This window comes from Zonotrichia leucophrys, chromosome 14, assembly GCF_028769735.1.
Source record: "Zonotrichia leucophrys gambelii isolate GWCS_2022_RI chromosome 14, RI_Zleu_2.0, whole genome shotgun sequence".
Taxonomy (NCBI): Eukaryota; Metazoa; Chordata; class Aves; order Passeriformes; family Passerellidae; genus Zonotrichia; species Zonotrichia leucophrys.
Genome location: NC_088184.1, coordinates 13,046,044 through 13,063,692, shown reverse-complemented (window position 1 = coordinate 13,063,692; position 17,649 = coordinate 13,046,044). Strand labels below are relative to the sequence as shown.

At 53.9% G+C, this 17,649-nt stretch overlaps 1 protein-coding gene across 5 annotated transcripts in view; it reads left to right on the top strand.

The window, feature by feature from the left end:
- The window catches only part of TNRC18 (trinucleotide repeat containing 18), a 54,745-nt gene that overhangs the window by 14,971 nt on the left and 22,125 nt on the right, over positions 1 to 17,649 (top strand). For 2 of the 5 annotated variants that reach the window (XM_064726003.1, XM_064726001.1), the window contains exons 2-14: positions 1,596 to 1,721; positions 2,113 to 3,921; positions 6,968 to 7,070; positions 7,458 to 7,663; positions 8,217 to 8,363; positions 8,854 to 9,038; positions 9,797 to 10,220; positions 10,716 to 11,663; positions 12,307 to 12,482; positions 13,164 to 13,300; positions 13,778 to 13,906; positions 15,682 to 15,856; positions 16,883 to 17,243. In XM_064726003.1, the coding sequence (XP_064582073.1) occupies positions 1,596 to 1,721; positions 2,113 to 3,921; positions 6,968 to 7,070; positions 7,458 to 7,663; positions 8,217 to 8,363; positions 8,854 to 9,038; positions 9,797 to 10,220; positions 10,716 to 11,663; positions 12,307 to 12,482; positions 13,164 to 13,300; positions 13,778 to 13,906; positions 15,682 to 15,856; positions 16,883 to 17,243 (4,926 nt within the window). The remainder of the gene's footprint in view (positions 1 to 1,595; positions 1,722 to 2,112; positions 3,922 to 6,967; positions 7,071 to 7,457; positions 7,664 to 8,216; positions 8,364 to 8,853; positions 9,039 to 9,796; positions 10,221 to 10,715; positions 11,664 to 12,306; positions 12,483 to 13,163; positions 13,301 to 13,777; positions 13,907 to 15,681; positions 15,857 to 16,882; positions 17,244 to 17,649) is intronic. The other 3 variants (XM_064726005.1, XM_064726002.1, XM_064726006.1) reach the window with 3 other exon arrangements.

The following is a 17,649-nucleotide window of genomic DNA, read 5'->3' as shown; positions in this document are numbered from 1 at the left end:
CCCTTGGAAATGTGTCGCTCTTGCTCCAGTTGCTGGCTCATTGCCAGCCCAGCCCTGCTGGAGCAGTGACAGTGACACTGCCGAGGCATACATGGCATGGAATGGAGCTGCTCACAGCTAAGCTAAGCTGGGTTCTACCCACCTCTCTCCAGCTCTGGAATAAGAAAAGGTGTTTGGAAATCTTCATTGTGGACGTTTGGGGTTACCAAGGAGAGGCCCGAACGTTGCGTGCCCGCTTAGCGCCTTTGCAGCGCTGTGCTCAGGGTTAACAGCAGGTTTTACCTGCTGGGAAAACGGGCTCTGTGTCGAAGAGCAGGGGCCCAGCAGCTCCCCTGGTCCTGCTGCTGCAGGGCTGGCGTGTTGGGTGCCGCCGCTGGGATCTGTCGGGTGATGGCCGCGGGCCAGGAGCTGCGCGGAGCACCGCGGCGGTGAGGCACATATGCCGGCATGCAAACATGTACGCCAAAGAGATCCTGGCTGTCTAAATAATGTGAAATATTGACTAGCTCTCGCAGATGGTGCTCCACGTGCAGCTTCGGGGACTGAACTTCTCCGTCTCCCCTTGGGTTTTGGTGTGATGTTGTTTTGAGGCTGTTGGATGCTGGACTCTTGACAAACTTGTTGCTTTCAGTTGGATCATGGAATTTGGGGGAAGTTGGTTGCTAATGCGGGCTGAGGGGAGGGGAGGTTGCAGAGGGCTTGACTGGCTCCTTCAGATTCTCCTGATGGCTTTAAATCAGTTTTTAAATTATGGCATGGACTGGATGCTGATTCTGGGGAGGGCTGGGTTTGTAGTGTTGCGCGGGTGTCGTTTGGTGGCAGTGTTGGAGAGGAATTGCTGCCTGTAGCCAATAGTGTGTGTTATTACCACTATTATGGTGATTGTATTCACTGAGGAAATGCTGACGAGGACAATTTGCATGAGGGTGTTGCTGGGGACCCAGTGTCCAGGACATCCAGACCACTGGCAGCAGCATCATGAGGATATTTTGCTTTCATATCAGCTCCTGGATGGTTGTCACACTTTCTCTGTTTTGCCTTCCTCTGGGATAAGATGCTGAGTCTGGATATGTGAAACTGCTTTTTGTGAGCTGCTCTGGAGGATGCTCTCATGCTTTCCCAAAACCTGAACCCAGTACTGGGCACCTGCAGAGGGAGTGAGCTGTGTTGGCAAAGCTGTGCTGGCAAGAGGGTCTTATCATGGCTCTGGAAGCACGCTGGGGAGTGCCCTCACCCACAGGTCTCTGTACTTGTGATAAAACCTCTTATCAGCCAGGTGGTTTGGTCACGGAGCCCTCAGGTGTCAGGCTCTGCTCAGGAAGCATCATGCTCGTTTTGCTGCAGAGTTGGAGCCCCGGGTTGAGCTGGGGGACCTGCAGTGGGGGGTCAGTACCTGAAGGGGGTCCCCGAGCTGGGGTCCCTGCCCTGGGCTGTGTGTGCTGTGTGTCACCGCCTGTGTCCCCGCCGCCACCGCCGCTCCTGGCGTGCGAGGGACCGACAGCCACAACAGTCTGTGCTCCTGCGGGGCTCGTTCCAAGGCAGCGTGCTGCTCGGGATAAAACATGTTTCCCTCTTCTGTTTCCCGTTTTCTGCAGGCTTTTCCCATCTGCCTAACGGTCTCTACCCATCGTACATTCCCCTGAGCCACCTCGAACCTCCCAGTGCCGGCAGTCCGCTCCTGGCCCAGCTGGGACAGCACAGCCTCTTTGAGTCACAGAAAGGTGAGTCTGGGACCCTGTGTGCCCTTCCCATCAGTCACCCCTGGGTGCTTACCCTGCCCCTTGGGCTTGTTTTGCTGCTGGAGCTGCTGAATGCTGGAGTGTTGGGGGTGAAGAGCAGGAACCGCCTTGGGTGGTCAGCCAGGGATGTTTCCTGGGCTGAGCGGTACCAAGGTTTTGGATGTGGAAGCCTCCTTGAAGCCCCAGTATGCACGAGACAGGGCTGTCTTACATCCCACGTGGAGGAACCTGCTTGGTCCACTTTGCCCTGGGCATTTTTGTTTAAGTCATCCTTGAAATCCCTTCTTTCCTGGTTTGCCACCTCTTGCCTGTCTCTGTGTAGGACTGAAGGGGTTGGAAGCCTGTGATAATTTTGGTTGCTTTTACTCTGCAGATGGATTCTACCTGTCCAGCCATGCAGGCCAGTCCGCTTTGCACCCGCAGCCTCCCCTCTCAAGGACTGTGGGCAGCCACACGTCGAGCACTTTGCTCCGGGAAAAGGACCTTGGGCAGCTGCACAAGAGCTCGAAGGAAGGCCTGAAAGACCCCGGTGGGAAGGAGCGGGCGTGCCGGAGCGATCTGCCCCTGCCCTTTGCCAAGAAGGAGAGCAAGCCCAAGGAGGAGCCCCGACCCCGCAGTGTGGTCGACCTCACACAGGACACCAAGCCCGACAGCGAGCGGAAAGTGAGCGTGGTGGAGAAGGCGGCGAAGGTCGGCGAGCGTCTCTCGCCGTTCCTGGCTGAGCACATGCCAAACCGCGGCGCAGGCGGCGGGGAACCCAAGTCCAAGAACCCTCTGCAGAGCTCTTCCCTCAGCAACTGCAACGGTGGTGGGGACCCCATGCTGAAGGTCCTGGGAGCCGAGCAGGACCGCTGTGCCAAGGACCCCGCTCGGCACGACGAGAACATGAGGCCTTCTGCGCACGCCCACGCGGAGCGGCTGAAGCGGGGGGAGCCCCTCCTGCCCTCCGTGGGCGCTTTGCACATCTCCTGTAGCTGTCCATCCCCACACCCCTCACAGACGGGGAAGATGACGCCAGCCACAACATTCCCTCCGCAGCCCGTCCATTCCAGCATGTACACCATCTTCCCACCGGCCAAGGAGCTGGGGAGGGAGCACAAAGTAATCGCCCCCACCTTCGTGCCTTCGGTCGAAGCCTACGACGAGAGGAGCGGGCCCATCCAAATCGCCTCCCAGGCCCGTGACAACAAGGGGAAGGACAAGGACCTTGGCAAGGTGGGGGTGCTGCAGTCACCCACGGAGCGGTGCCTTGCAGATGCCTCCCGCACACTCTTGTCCCAGGACTTTTCTTGTCACAGTGATGCCAAAAGGATGGAGGTTCTGAGAGAGAAGGGTTCGGTGATCAGGACGAACTCCATGGCACTGAAGAGACAGGTCACTTCAGAGCCCTTCCTCAACCGGCCGGGGCTGGGCTCTCCGGAGAGCAGGGAGTTCCTGGCCTCCAAGGATTTGCTGAAGCCGAGTCCGGAGGCCGAGCATCGCCCCTGCGAGCGGGAGCGCTTCCAGCGATCCAGCTCCAAAGAAGCAGCAAAGGTCTATGGCACTTTGGACTCTTCCCGGCAGCACCTGGACCACGGTCAGCTGAAACCGCCCGAGCAGAAGTGGAAGCCCTTCGAGATGGGCAACTTTGCCACCACGCAGATGGCGGTGCTGGCCGCGCAGCACAACCACGTCAGCCGGGTGGAGGAGGAAGCCAAGAAGGTCTACCTTGACCCCAGCGGTTTGCCGCGCTCCTCGGTGGTGGGCTCGCGGGGCGCCGCCGACGTGCTGCACCCCGCCTCGCACGGCGAGGGCTCGGCCATGCAGAGCCTCATCAAGTACAGCGGCAGCTTTGCCAAGGAGACGGCGTCCCGGCAGGGCTGCGGCAAGAAGAGCCCCTTCGGGGGTTTGGGCAACGTGAAGTTGGACTCTGCACAGCTGGGAGCCTCCAAGGTGCAGCAGCTGCTGCTGCAGCAGCCTGCAAAGCAGCTGAAGAGGGACCCTGAGAGACCTGAGAGTGCCAAATCCTTCGGCCGGGAGAGCATCGGCTCCCAGGGCGAGGTGGAGGTGAGGCACTTGCCTGTGGGCATTGCCGTGGCTGTGGCCCGGCAGAAGGACAACAGCAGCAGCAGCAGCAGCAGCAGCAAACTGGGGCCCAGCTTGGCAGACCGGGACCGCTCGCTGTCTCTCAGCAGCATCAAAGGTAAGTTCCCCAGGGCTTGTCTCAGGGCTTCCCTGGAGGATCTGTTCCCTGGGAAGAGCAGCCACCCAGTGCAGGCTGCGTGCCATGAACTGAGTTTGGCATCTTCAGCTGTGTTTCCCTCCCTTGCCAGCCAAGGACGTGTTGTAAACCACAGTGGGGAAGCAAGACCCCCTGTGCAAGAGGCAGTCAGTCCCCTGTCCCCACTTCCATCCCCTTTGAGGACAATCCTGCTCTCTTTGGTCCATTAGCAAAGGGAGTGACAGAGAAACCTCACGAACCACCTTTGTGCTGGTGTTGTAATCTCATGATTTTGATTTAAGCCATGGTGCTGGCAGGAGGGGGATGGCACCAGAGAGATTTTGGTTCTCTGCTTGACTTGTATAGCAAGATAACACCCGGGGGCTGCCTGGCACAGGGCTCCGCTGTGCCAAGGAGCGATGCCAAAGTGGTGAGCAATGCTCGGCTTTCCAGTTTTATCCCTTGCCTTCCCCATTTTTCTGCCTTTGCCCCCCTGTTCCAAACTTGAGTGGCAAGAAGCAGTTTCCCTGAGGGGCAGCAGCCCCTCTCCCCATTCCCATCACCTCCCAGAGCCCTCCCCACAGCCGGGAGCTGGCCGAGGAGCTCGTGGGCAGCACAGGGAGCTGTTTGTTCAGCCGTTCAGTCGTCCCAGACGCTCCCAGCTTGCGTTAAATGTAATTTACTGAGCCGAACTAAAAGGCTGCAAACAAGGGTTGAATTCTGGCAGGCCTCTGGGCTCGTTGCTAAGTGATGCAGTTGGCTTTCAGACAGAAAACAAGACTGCTTTTCTCCTCCTCTCGCCCCCCAAATGCTGCCCCCCCTTTGTGTGCCAGGAGATATTCGTCTAATAACATTAGCTTGCTTGCGCTGAGTGGACGGTGCTTGAATGTTTAGACCTTTTAAGAAGGAGAAAGCAGGCTTTAGTTGGCTAATCTGTAGTATTTGGCAAGTAAAATGCAAGTATTTAGTACCGGGCATTGGTTGTCAAGGGAACGGACCTAAGCCTTTCCTCCATGCATAACTGATTGAATTTTTCTATGCAGTCCGTGCGTCATGTTCATATATATAGACAGAATGATCATTCACTGTCTGGACAATCATCGTTCTGTCCAGAAAAGGGTCTGTCCTGTTGGTGGGATGGAGGATGGGCAGGAATTAGAGGTCCTTCAGTGTTTGTGTTTGGATGGGTGGGTGGAAAAAAGATGATAAACTCGTCTAGGAATAAAGGAGCACAAGGGGTGTAGATGGGAGAGGGAGGAGCGATGATAAAATAACAAAATAATGTGTTTCTAATGAAAAGCTGGGGGAGGGGATGTACTCACCTTCTGCCAAGGAAGGAAGGGAGGCTGTGAGCTCTCCAAGGAATTGCTCCATATTGCTGACACCAAAGAGACAGCTGGGCATTGATTAGAGGAAAGAAATAGGAAAAGAGGCTCCAAAGGGGAAAAACCTGGGACAGGGTGTGGAAGGGGAATGCTGGCAGAAAGGCAGTGGAAGATGTTTTTGGGCTCCAGAGGGATTTGTGAGCCCCTGTGCTGTGGAGGTTGGGGAGTAAAAGTGAGCAGCAGAGGCAGTGTGGGGCATCATTCAGTGAGTCAGGGAGGGGCTGGCTGGGCTGCACGTGGTGTCCTGGCAGGCTGTGAGGGAGATGTGGTGACCCTGGAGAGTCCTTTGGGAGGCAGAGCTGTGTGCCAGGTTTTAAAGCATCTTTGTTTTCTGCCTGGAGCCCGTGGAAGGAGCCTTGGGGAAAGGAGCTGGGAGAGATGTTGTCTTTTTCCTGGATTCCTTCTGACAGTAAAAGCTGAGGGAATTGGAGACTTGACAGCAAAAAGCCCATGGGCTGTCCAGGTTTGTGGAAATACACACTAGAGCTCTCCTTGGAAAGACTGGCTGTCAGCAGAATAGACTTGATGTTCCGAGATGTTTTCCCATGTGCCAAACCATATCCAGACAGGAGAGTGAGGACCCTGGGAAGGGCTGCTGGGGTGCAGTCCTGTGAGGCTGAGTGCTCTCTGCAAGCATGGCTGGGGTTTAGGAGTGGATTGTATCACCAAAGCACGGTGCAGAGAGGGGCAGCAGGGAATTGTGTGAAAAATGAGCATGCAAGAAAGAAGCTAAGGAAAAAAACTGGGGAAAAGCAAGCTTAAAATCAGGCAGCTGGACTGAAGATTGTGGATAAAGGGAAGGGTGGCCCCAATACCTGGTGCTGGCAGAGCCAAGCGAGGCTCTGCTGCTCGCTCCTGTGAAGGTGCCTCCTAACCTCTCACAGATGCAGCTGCTGCCATGCCAGGCTGTTTGCAAGAGCTGTGCTGATTGTGGACAAGTGGTTTCTCCAGCCAAACATCCAGCCCCCCTTTTTGGATTCCTGCCCTCATCTGCCATATGTGTCCCTGCCTCTCAGACCCTTTCTTGTTGCATGTCTCGAGGGGGATGCAGATTCCTGCTAATGGTTCAATTGTGGAGTGGATGGAGCGCGCTGGTTTTGTGAGGGTCTGTATTGTTGGGTCTGCCTGTTGCAGAGGGACAGGCATTCAGAGCATACTCAGTGCTCCCAGACTAATTTACAAGATCAGAAGGTGCTTCAGAAAGTGCAGAAATAAAATCCTTCCCCTCCCTGAGATGTGCTAAGCAGGACTATGTGGTTTGATGCAGGATTTAGCTGCATCTTGGCTGTTGCCAGGATGGGAAATCTGTCCTTCAGCACAGTGGTCCATTTGGTCCTGTTGCTCCAAGGCGGCTGTGCTATCCTGGGGGACCAACCTGGCATGGCAAGTAGTCCCTTGATGTCCTGGAGACATGAACCTCAAAACACAGGCACTTGGGTGCTACCAGGAGACTATTGCTTTAGTGATAATATCTTGATCACACAGAGACCCTTGCCTGGTATTTCAGGATTTGAACCTGGAACATCCTTGGGGACACTGTTTGGGTGCAGTGGCTCTCAGGTACTCTGCTGCTTGCCCAGAGGAGAGGGAACATCTTTCTCCAGGCCATTTCTGCTGTCTGATGGTGCTGGGTTGTCTCTTAGGGCACGGGCGCTCTGAAGATGACTGTGGGGACGAGAGGAGCCGCCACCGGGACAGCCACCTCCTGGCAGGGCGCTTGGAGCGGGACCAGGAGAAGCTGCTCAGGTGAGCCTTGGAAGGAGGTGACATCTTAGTGTCACAAGCTGAGCTCAGGGACAGCCAGTCCAGACAGGAGACAGGGTTCCATCTGTCCTGGTGTAGGTACCAAACTTGCTGGTGTGGAGTGGGATGCTGAGTGGGGTACACGGGGCTATAGGCAGATCCTAAGTCCTCAGCAGAGCAATCCTAATAGACAGCTGCAAATCCATGCCTGCTCCAAAGGGCTGGAGAAATGGAGTGTTTTATTCTAGACATGGCATCTCCATCACAGCTCTCCTATAGTGATTGACCCTCGTTTGCCAAGACAGGTTCTGGGGGCTGATCCATACTCCTGGGCTCCTCCATCACTTGGACCCTCTCTCACTGTGTCCCTCTTGCCTCCTCCATCCCCAGAGAAAGCAAGGAGCTGGCAGATTTTGCCCGAATACACCCGTCCAGCTGTGCCACCAACGGTCTGAACTCCAACCTGATGGTGACGGGGGGCCCAGCCCTGGCGGGCTCCGGGCGCTGGTCTGCAGACCCCGCCTCGCACCTGGCAGCCCACCCCTGGCTGCCCAGGACAGGGAGCCCCTCCATGTGGCTGGCTGGCCATCCCTACGGTGAGTGCCTGGCAGGGGGCAGTGTCCAGAGGGTGCTCACACCGATGAAACCCAGGGAAATGCATCAGGGAAAAGGGATGGAGGTGTTTTGGAGCAGTAGATGGCTTCTCGTGTGGGTAGGAACTGTGTGACCGTGTTCACAGGGGTCCCAGGAAGAGGCAAGAGATGAGGATCTGATTCCATGTTCCAGAAGGCTTGATTTATTATTTTATGATATGTATTACATTAAAACTATACTAAAAGAATAGAAGAAAGGATTTCATCAGAAGGCTAGCTAAGAATAGAAAAAGAAAGAATGATAACAAAGGTTTGTGCCTCGGACTCTCTGTCCGAGCCAGCTCACTGTGATTGGCCATTAATTAGAAATAACCAACAATCACAGATCCACCTGTTGCATTCCACAGCAGCAGATAACCATTGTTTACATTTTGTTCCTGAGGCCTCTCAGCTTCTTAGGAGGAAAAAATCCTAAGGAAAGGATTTTTCATAAAAGATGTCTGTGACAGAGCTGTCTGCATCTCTTGAGTTGTGACCTCTGTGTTTTTTCTTCCAGGACTTGGTCACCCTTCCCTGCACCAGGGCATGACTCCAGGCTTCCCCCCTGCCATGGGGGGAGCTCTCCCCTCTGCCTACCAGTTTGCCAGAGACCCACAGTCAGGGCAGCTTGTTGTGATCCCCAGCGAGCACTTGCCACACTTTGGTAAGGATGTCAGCTTGTGTCTGAGGACCATTCTCTGACAGCTGTGGGGAAAACAGACTTTGGGGAGGGCCAGAGAGGAGTGTACCTACCTGTGGGGACCTGCAGCCACAGCTGTGGGGTGGGTGTGAGTGGGCCTCGCCTTAGGTGATGGAAACAGGTAATCTTCAGCAGTGGCTCTGCATCTTGCAGGGGATGAAGAGTTTGAGTCCTTGGTTGGGAGAATCCATTCGTAGGCTCAGGCATGGACATCAAACCAAGGGCTGGAGAGCAAAGCAAATCCAGTGGCCCTGGGGCACAGGGGTGGTGGGACTGGGGCAGCAGAGGGGAACACAGCACATTTTCCCCTCTGGTTTCTGGTTGCCTTTCTGCAAAGCCCAGTGTTTGGCATACACTCTGGGACTGTAGAGACCATTGCCTTGAGTGATCCTGGTGATCCTTCATCCATCCCTGCCCTGCTGCCTCCCTGACTGCATCTCTGCTCATTCCACAGCAGAGCTGATGGACCGGGCACCCCCGCTGTGGCCTGCTATGTACCCCCCAACCCGGAGCTCCCTGCAGCACGCTCACCAGCTCCAGCTGCTCTCCCATCAGCAGCTGCTGAGGCAGCACGAGCTGTACATCCTGCAGCAGCAGGCAGCCCACGCCATGGAGCTGCAGAGGAGTGCCCAGCTCGTGGTATGTTTTCAAGAACTTCTTGCTTGGCCATGAAACCAGCCTGAAGTTGGAGTGTCTGGGGAGAAAATGCAGCTGTGCCTGTGTGGCAAGTGTGTCTCAAGGGTATGGATGCATTGAGTGATTCTGCCCTGGTCTCTGGGATGTGAAGCATTTGGTGTATCCTGCAGTTGGGGTGGGTTTTGGGGAGGTTTGGTGTGGAGCCTTTGAGCAGTGCTGTCAGAAGAGCTCCCCAGCAGCAGTGTGAGCTAGATTCCTTCCCATGAGATGGCTCTGTGTAATTGAGTGGTTTCATCCCTGGTCACCTCCAAACAAACCTCCTGAGCAGCTCAGAGAAGCAGCTGCAGGACTTGCAGCAGTCACACTGGTTCCTGGAGGGACATCCCATTCATGAAAAGGTTTTGGAAGTCATGAGCTTTCATTTGGGTGTTTTACACCCATTCATTTTTATAGTGGTCCTCTGGTTTTCAGGCTTCGTTTTACATGTGGGCTGGAGGTTGGAAATAGAAATGTTTTGCTTTGGATGCAAATGAAAACTGAGACATTCATCTCATGATTCCTGGAGCTGGGAATTTGTGACTAAGCTATTGTAGATCAGTGTCACCCTCTGTCAGATTGGTCTTCAAATGGTCTTGCATTTGGAGAATGTGCAAGTTTTATTCTACTGCATATTTGATAAGACCTTGTTTTGGTCTTGCCTGGTGGTTGGTCAGTGCCACTTTGCAGATGTTGTGCTGAGTTTTGCTGTGTTCTTGTCACAGGAGAGGTTGAAGGCAAACGAGCAGCGAGTGGATATGGAAGAGAAGGTGACCAAACGGAGCCTGGACAGTGCCAAATCAGGCCTTTCCTCCTCTGCCCCGGGACTGGTGCACCGAAAACCACCTGTGCTGTCCCCCAGCGCCTCCACGTCCTACAGCAAGGCTGTGAGTCCACCTCCCCTCTCTCCCAGGGCCTCACCCGTGTCTGTGCTCAAAGCTGAGGTGATCCAAAAGATGGAGGAGCCACCTTCGCAGCCAGCCTACTCCTACCCCGCCACCCCCAGCTCCCATCCCTCCAGCCCACCCCCTGCCTCTCCACCCCCTGCCCCTGCCATCCCTCCAAAGGAAGAGGCGCCCGAGACCGTGGAGAAGAAAGAGCTGGAGCTGGAAAAAGAGGCTGCTGGTCCGTATCAGGCCTTGTTCCCAGGTAAGAGAGCCCTGCTTTGGCAGAGTCCTGTTGTGTTTGTGCCTGCCTCCTGTTTTCTCCTCAGCTCTTTCCTGCTTCTGTCCCTTCCCCTAGGGAAAGCCACATAGCTCCTCTACGAGGCAGGGGAGAGGGAAGGAGCAGGGCTGGTGTGATGGGCTGAGATTGATGCCTGGGTGCCTGGGGCTGTTGGCTCTCTTCTTCCTTTGGGCTGAGCCTGGGTTGGTTCTGCCAGGGCTGGAGTCCCAGTGGGAGAGGATGCAGGAGGCAGATCTCTCTCCAGTTGCATGAAAGTGCTGGAAGGGTGCAGAAGGGACCTCTGGGGTGCAGTCTGTGGCAGCTTGGTCAGGAGAGAGGTGCCCAAAGCTTCTATTGCTTGAGAGCAGAAAGAGACCAGAGATGATGGAAGCAAAGGGAACCAGCTCTATGCTGTAGTGAGAGAGAAGGTGCTTTGGAGACCCAGCCATTACACAGTCTGTCCTTTCTGATATCTTGCAGAGATCCCCCCTGGATACCCATTCCAGTCCCTGCCTCCCTCCTTTGGAAGACACTATCCCTACCTCCTGCAGCCCCCCGCAGCATCTGACGCGGACGGGCTGGCTCCTGACGTCCCGCTGCCTGCTGAGGGCTCTGAGCACATGGACCTCTCCTCAGAGGTCAAACCCATCCGCCTGTCTCCGTCCAAAATCCTAGAGCCCATCCCAGCAGCACCAGAAGAGGAATCCTTGGAAGAGAGGGTGAAATCAGAGGTGCAGATGGAGGAAAGCCAGGAAAGCATCTGTGAGCAGGACATGGGGACTCTGAACATCAGCACCTCTGCAGCCGTCCCCGTGCAGAACGTGGACAATTGCAACCTCCTGTTGCACCAGGGCGAAGCCCTGGGAGCTATGGAGCAGGACCAGGAAGACCTCCAGAGCTGCCCACCTCCCTACCAGGTTGTGGCCTGTCCTGCAGAGGCAGAGGCTGAGGCAGAGAGCGGGAGTGGAGCAGAAACCTGCTCCATGCACATGGACTACGACGGTTTGCTCGTGCATGCGGAGAGCGAGCCCCCAGAGATGGACCTGACGCCCCAGCGGGAGGAGGCCTCTGTGGCCATGGATCTGCAGAGTGCTGATGTGCCCCGGGCCAGGGAGTTTCCCAGCCTGCCTCCTGAGGAGGGGGAGCAGGGGCCAGAGATCCCTTCCTACACAGAAGAGGCAATCACTTGCCAAATCCCAGATCTGGACATCAAGCCGGGTGACCCGCTGGCTGGGATGAATGCTTTGGTGGCTGCTACAGAAATGCCTCAGGCTTGTTCCTTGCTGACTACCACCACTGTCCCTCCACCCCAGATGAAGGTGGAGGTGTTAACTGACCAGAGCCTGGAGCACTCCTTCCTGCAAGGGATCACTTTGCTGAGTGAAATTGCAGAGATGGAGCTGGAGAAACGGAAGCAAGAAATGCAGAGTAAGTTGTGAGTGGGGAGTCTGGCCAACTCTGGACCGTGCTGGGTCTCCCAGCTTATGGTCCCTGTGCTCTCCTTGTGGGCAGAGGAGCAGAGTCACAGGTGGGATCTCTCTCAGCAAGACAGCAAGGAGTGCATTGCTGTGAGTTGCAGGAGTGGTTGGTACTTCAGATGGGGTTGGAGCAGAGTTTTTGTTGCAGCAGGCTGAGCTACGTGTGGCTTTTGTACTGCTCTCCCTTCCAAAGGCCCTCGCCATGTCTAGACAGTTTGTGGTATGCGCAGAGGAAACGGAGCCCCAGTTGCTGAGAGCTGCCAGGGTAACACCCTTCTGGCAGGCACTGAGTCCACAGTCTGTTGGGGTTTGGCACCAGAGGCCCCAGTAGCTCCAGATGATGCTTTCCAAGAGCTTGGCAGGTCCTGAAAAGAATCTCACCTTCCAGTAACTTCCTGAGGTGAGAAGTGATGGGAACTGCCAGTTACACCATGGCTGAGTACAACAGGAGATCTCAAGTGGGGGCCAGGGGTGGCTGGGGGGCTCCTTGAGCAGCCATAGTCAAGAAAGGGCCATCAGCCCCTCCTTGTGCCTGCTGGAGAAGCAGTCTTGGAATGTAGAGATTCTGTAGCTTTTTTCCCTGCCCTTCTCAGCAGGTCCAGAGAGTTTCCCTGTCCGGCCAACGCTGGAGAGTTTGCTGGCTGCCAGCACCCACATGCTCATGGAAGTGCTTTCCACCCCCTTTATGGAAAGTCTGAAAACCATCCGGCTGCCTCGAGAGCTGAATCCCAACAAAAAGTACAGCTGGATGCAGAAGAAGGATGAGCCAGTAAGTAGCTCTTAGTGTGGCTGGGCCTGGAAAGCCCCAGTGCACCCACTGACACAGCTCACTGTCCCAGCCCCAATCTGGGGGCTCATGCTGGCTCTGCTGCCCCTCTGCATTCAGCACAACGAGCTGGCTGTTCCCTCATGTCACATTCCTGGCTGCACAGCACTCAGTGGGCTGCAGATTAGGTTCTTCCCTTGTTTGTTAGTCAAGGTTCAGCCCTGGAAATGGTGTTTTAATGTCAAACCAGAGCAACCTGTGTGTTACTGTTTTGGCCAGAGGATAAATAAAAATAGTGGCAGCAGGGTTTTTCCTTGTTTATTTTTAATTTGCTGACCCTTTCCTGTGGAAGAGGCTGATAAGTTATTTTGTACAGAGCAAGTAAGTATTCCAAGATAGGATATATTGTGATCTGTCATTTTAAACAAGGTAAAAGAGCATCTTATCCTGCAGCTTCTCTTCCAGGGTTGCAGTCCCTCTGAGCTGATGCCATCCTGTGCATAAGCCACAGAACATCTTTGCTTTGCTGGTTTTCTTGGGCACCACTCTGAGGCTGTGCTGGTGTCTCTGCTCCTCTCTCAGCACCAAGGGCTCTCTGCCAGGCTGCACACCTTGGCCATTGCCAGGGCACCCCGTGTGCACCCCCTGGGCCTGTCCTGACGCTCTGTTGCCTCCCCACCCCAGATGTACTCCATCAAATCAGCCATTGAGAACATGGATGCCATGGAGCTGGACTACAGGATGAGGCTGGCCGAGCTGCAGCGGCGCTACAAGGAGAAGCAGCGGGAGCTGGTGAAGCTGCAGCGCCGCAGGGACTCCGAGTAAGTCACAGGCTGCTCACCCAGGTCTTGGTTTTTTCCAGCTGGGCGCTGCCTCTCGGCCCAGGAGAGAAAACTGCCCTCCATCCCTCCCTGCCTCCTCTCCTGTCCTCTCCTCCTGGTACATCCCAGCAGAGCTTTGCACAGCACACTCCTAGGCTATGTGACATGACAACCTGGTAACTGGTGACTGCAGCTGGGAGACTGTGTTAGAGACAACCTTGGCTTCAGCAGCTCAGTTTAGCAGTTTGGTGGCAGGCGAAGGTTCTGGGTTGGCTCCCGTTCTTGTTCGCTTTCTTTTAATTATTTTCCCTTCTTCTTCTTCTTTTTTGGATTTATTTTCTTTATTTTTTCCCTGTTCGTTTTGCTTTTCGGTTGCAAAATTTGCTTTTGCTTTTTTTTTTTTTCCTTTGCCCTTTTTTTTGTTTTTGGTTTTTTTTGTTGCCTTGGTTAACAGTGAAGCGTATGGTTTTTTTAAAGGGAAAAGCATGACGAGAAAAGTAGAAGCTTGGCGAGAAGAGGCCCTGGAAGGCCCAGGAAGAGGAAACTTGGATCAAGCGCTCTGTCACCCATTAAGGAGAGAGGGAAGAGTGACAGCAAGAGTGGAAAGTAAGGCTGGAATTTGGGGAAGACGGGAACATGGCAGGGTCACCGTGCCAGGGTCTGACTCGGGGACAGCATCTCGGAGGGCTCGCTCTGTTGGCAGGCTGGCTAATGTGAGTGTGTCCTTACAGTGGGAATGCAGTGCCAGTGTCCTCCCTCCCCGCAGGCAGAGCTCCTGGCTGCTGTTGGGTGCAGGCAGGACAGGTGGAGTTGAGCAGCTGTGAGATGCTGAGATGGCTGGCAGGCAGTTGAGGCGAGGTTTTGGAGTTGGGCAGTGTCCTCGTGTGCTTTCAGGAGAGCAGATGGTGCAGTCAGGTGCTGTAGAGGCAGTTGTGGGGATGTTGATGTCAAAACTGGGAAGGACAGGGCTATTCCAGGTTATCTACTTTGTAGGACCTTTCTGCTGTGTTTCTTCTGTCTTCCTCTCTGTTCCCTGAATCAGTGGGAGTTGGTTTTGCCTGACATCTCTGTTTCAAGCATCAAGATTATCCTCTACTCTGCTTTTTTCTCTTTTGCAAGTCCAACTGCTCTTGTTTGGATCTCACCACTGTTGGCCACCTACCCTACCATGGATGGCCTCTCCAATGGGAAGGCATTTCCAAGCTGCCTCCCTGTGTGCTCCATAATTCTGCACATGTCCTTTTCAAGACTGCAAATCAGAGTCAGGTGCCCAGCTCCCACTGACCAATGCTTCTGAAAATCTGTCCTCTTGGTGGCTCTGTGTTTTGCTCTTTGTGTTTGGGTGGCTGGCCAGGCTGGAGGCACCCAGAGGCAGCTGGAGCTGTGCATGTGTGGGTGTGTGACAGTGTTGTGTGTGCATGTCCCTGGATCACAGGAATGCTGCTCTGGGAGGTGGAGGTGCATCCTCAGCCAGTGTCCAGGACCTGAGGTGTTGGTTTAGCTGTCTGTGCAGGTCAGCAGAGAGGATAGAAGGAGGAGAAATGCCTGGAAGCTGAGGAGGCTGCCCCGTGTCAGTGGCTTTGTGGTCTGACCAGCAGGCTTAGGGTGAAGGAGGCAGCATATGAGAGCTTGAAATGGAAGCTTGGTAGGAATCCTGAGGTGTTGAGTGATCATCCATCAGATAGTGACTGGAGATGGCTGGGGAGCCGGGAAAGATGTGCTTATAGTCTCACCTACTTTATTTTTTATTTTATTTTCTTATTTATTTACCCTCTCCTTTCCCCCCAAATCCCAAAGCAACTCCAATGGTGTAGATCACAAATGCCTTTCACAAAGGGCCCGACCTGGAGTCTGGAGTGAGCCAGTCCTTGCAGTGCCTTTGTCCCTCCTTGTCATCCCATGTGGCATTTCCTTGCCACCTCCTGCTCATTCCAAAGAAACCAAAGTGTCTGGGCAGTGAGGCACCTCCCTGGGCCTCAGGAGTCTCTTTCTGCACCCACAGAATCCATGGAAGTAGAAGTGGGAAAAGACCTTAAGGGCCACCTCAGCTGTCATCCTTCCTGTGGCTGCTCTCTACCAAATCAGGCACTTTTTGGTGGCTGTTACCAAAACACCAAGCACGTTCTTGTAGAGACCACCTTGCAGGTCTCTGATTTCAGGCACCCTCACCTGTCCTGGTGGCCAGGAGCGTGCACAAAGGGCTCCTTGGCTCTCCTGTTTGGTGGAAAACCTTGGCTGAGCTGCTGTCACTTCACAGTAGACTTGGCTCCTGCTGAGGATCCCCACTGTCTTGGGAGGCATTTAACCTCACTTTGGAGCTTGGTGGGGATCACAGGGAGGAAAGCCCCCCCACCTTGACCCATCCTGTGCTTGGCTTGCAGACTGAGCAAGTCCTTGTTGCTCTCTGAAGACTCTGAGACTGGTGAGGGCATGAAGAAGAGGCACAAAGGGGCCATCCCAGAGGAGGACGAGGATGTGGAGAGCAGCAGTGGCAAGATGAAAGGGAAGAACCCAAGCTGGGAAGAGCACGATGCAGCTCCCAGCTTCTCAAATGAGGTCAGTGCCCTCGTGGGGAGCATGGAGCCACGCGCCAAAAGCCCATCTCTTTCCTGCTTTGCTGGTGTTGGCTTGGACTCCTGATCTTTCAGCGTCTGCTTTTAGTTCACATGGGTTTAGGTGCTCCTCAAGAGAGGATTGTGTGCAGTGGAGGGGCTAATGTTGGCTTGCAGAGATAGAACAGCAGAGTCCAGTGCCTTGGAGGCAGCCAGAGCATTCAGTGCTGCACTGGCTCTGAGTCCAGAGCAGGGCTTCTCTTACCCCTTTGCCTATTGAGAGAGCACAGGGGAATGGATCCCCTAAAGCAAGGGAGGAATGGAAGCACAGCCTTACTATTTCAAACGCAGGCTTTTCTGCTTCTGTTGAGGCAGTGAGATATTTACTGGAGCTTTAAGCTGGTGATGAAATTCAAAATGCATGCAGGCAAAGTACTGAGTTAGAGCTGCTGTTATCTAGCTGTAGCACATGTAAAATATATTTGGTTTTTTCAAGAAGCGAGAAAATACTGAAAAGGATGTAACAACTCTGGCTGTAGTACAGTGGTGCTGATGCTCATGCTGAGAGATATTTGGGTTCTTTTGGCATCCCAGCCTCTGGAGCTGGTTGATTATGTGGAAATCCGTATTTATTTGGCTGGCTCTTGGGTAAAGAAGATTTTTAATCCTTGTGATTTAGAGAAAAGCTTGTAAAACCAGCACAAACATACCCTAAAAACCAGGTGGTGTAGAGAAAAAAGAACTCCAAAGTATGTTGTTCTATGAACATATTTCTTTTGGAAGAACATTCAAGTTTTCTAAGTTAATCTCGCAATTTCGTAATGCTCAGTAAAACTGTACTTTTAGCTGACATCTTCCTCTTCTTCCTCCCTGGAACCATGATGGGTTATGGCAGCTGGGGGGCTAAAACTATCACCTTGAGGCTTTATTAACTACATGGATGAGATAATTTGGAGGGCTAGTAAAATCTCTCAGGTCTCCTATGACATCTGCTCCGTGTTCACCTTGTCTCTTCCTTTCACCTTGGCAGTTAAAGCTCAAAAAGAAGAAGGTGCCATCAGATCAGGAGCAGCTGGCCAGCAAGCTTGACAAGGCCCTGTCTCTCACCAAACAAGACAAGCTCAAATCCCCCTTCAAGTTTGCTGAGAGCTCTGGGGGAAAGCTCAAAAACAGTGGAGGTGGCAGCAGGTACCTCACAGCCCATGAGGCTCTGCCAAGCAAGGAGGAGAAGAGCCTGGCCAAGAACCTGGGCCTGTCACTGAAAACAGCCAAGGAAGGTAAAAACAAAGTGACTGCCAAAATGAAGAAGATGGAGGTGGGGTTGAAAGTCAAAAATCAGCTCAAGGTTTCCCATTCACCAGCAATATCTGAAGTTAGCAGCTACTCCTATAGTAAGTAACCTCTTTTCTATCTCTTCTGTCTTTAGGAGGGCTGTGGTGGGAGTTTCTGGGCTAGTGAAAGGAGTCTTGCGGATGAGTCTGGTTTTGTTCATGAATGAAAAGTGACCTCCTCCTCCTCCCAGTGACTGTTGCTGTATTTTTGGGTTGTGTGCCCACCTTGCTGTCCAAGGGCAAGCCATGATCAGTGTGTCTCTTCCTGACCTGTGTTATATTCATCATCAGTGGGGAAAACACTTGAAGAAGTTGACCCATATTCTTTCTTTTGGTGGGAGTAGACACTGTCCTACCTGGCAGATGAGCAGGTGGAGCCTCTTCTCTAGGAGGTAGTTGACTGTTGAAGTCCTTGTTGAGTGCAGTGGGCTTGGCTTTAGGATGATGCCATGGAATGTGTTGGAAG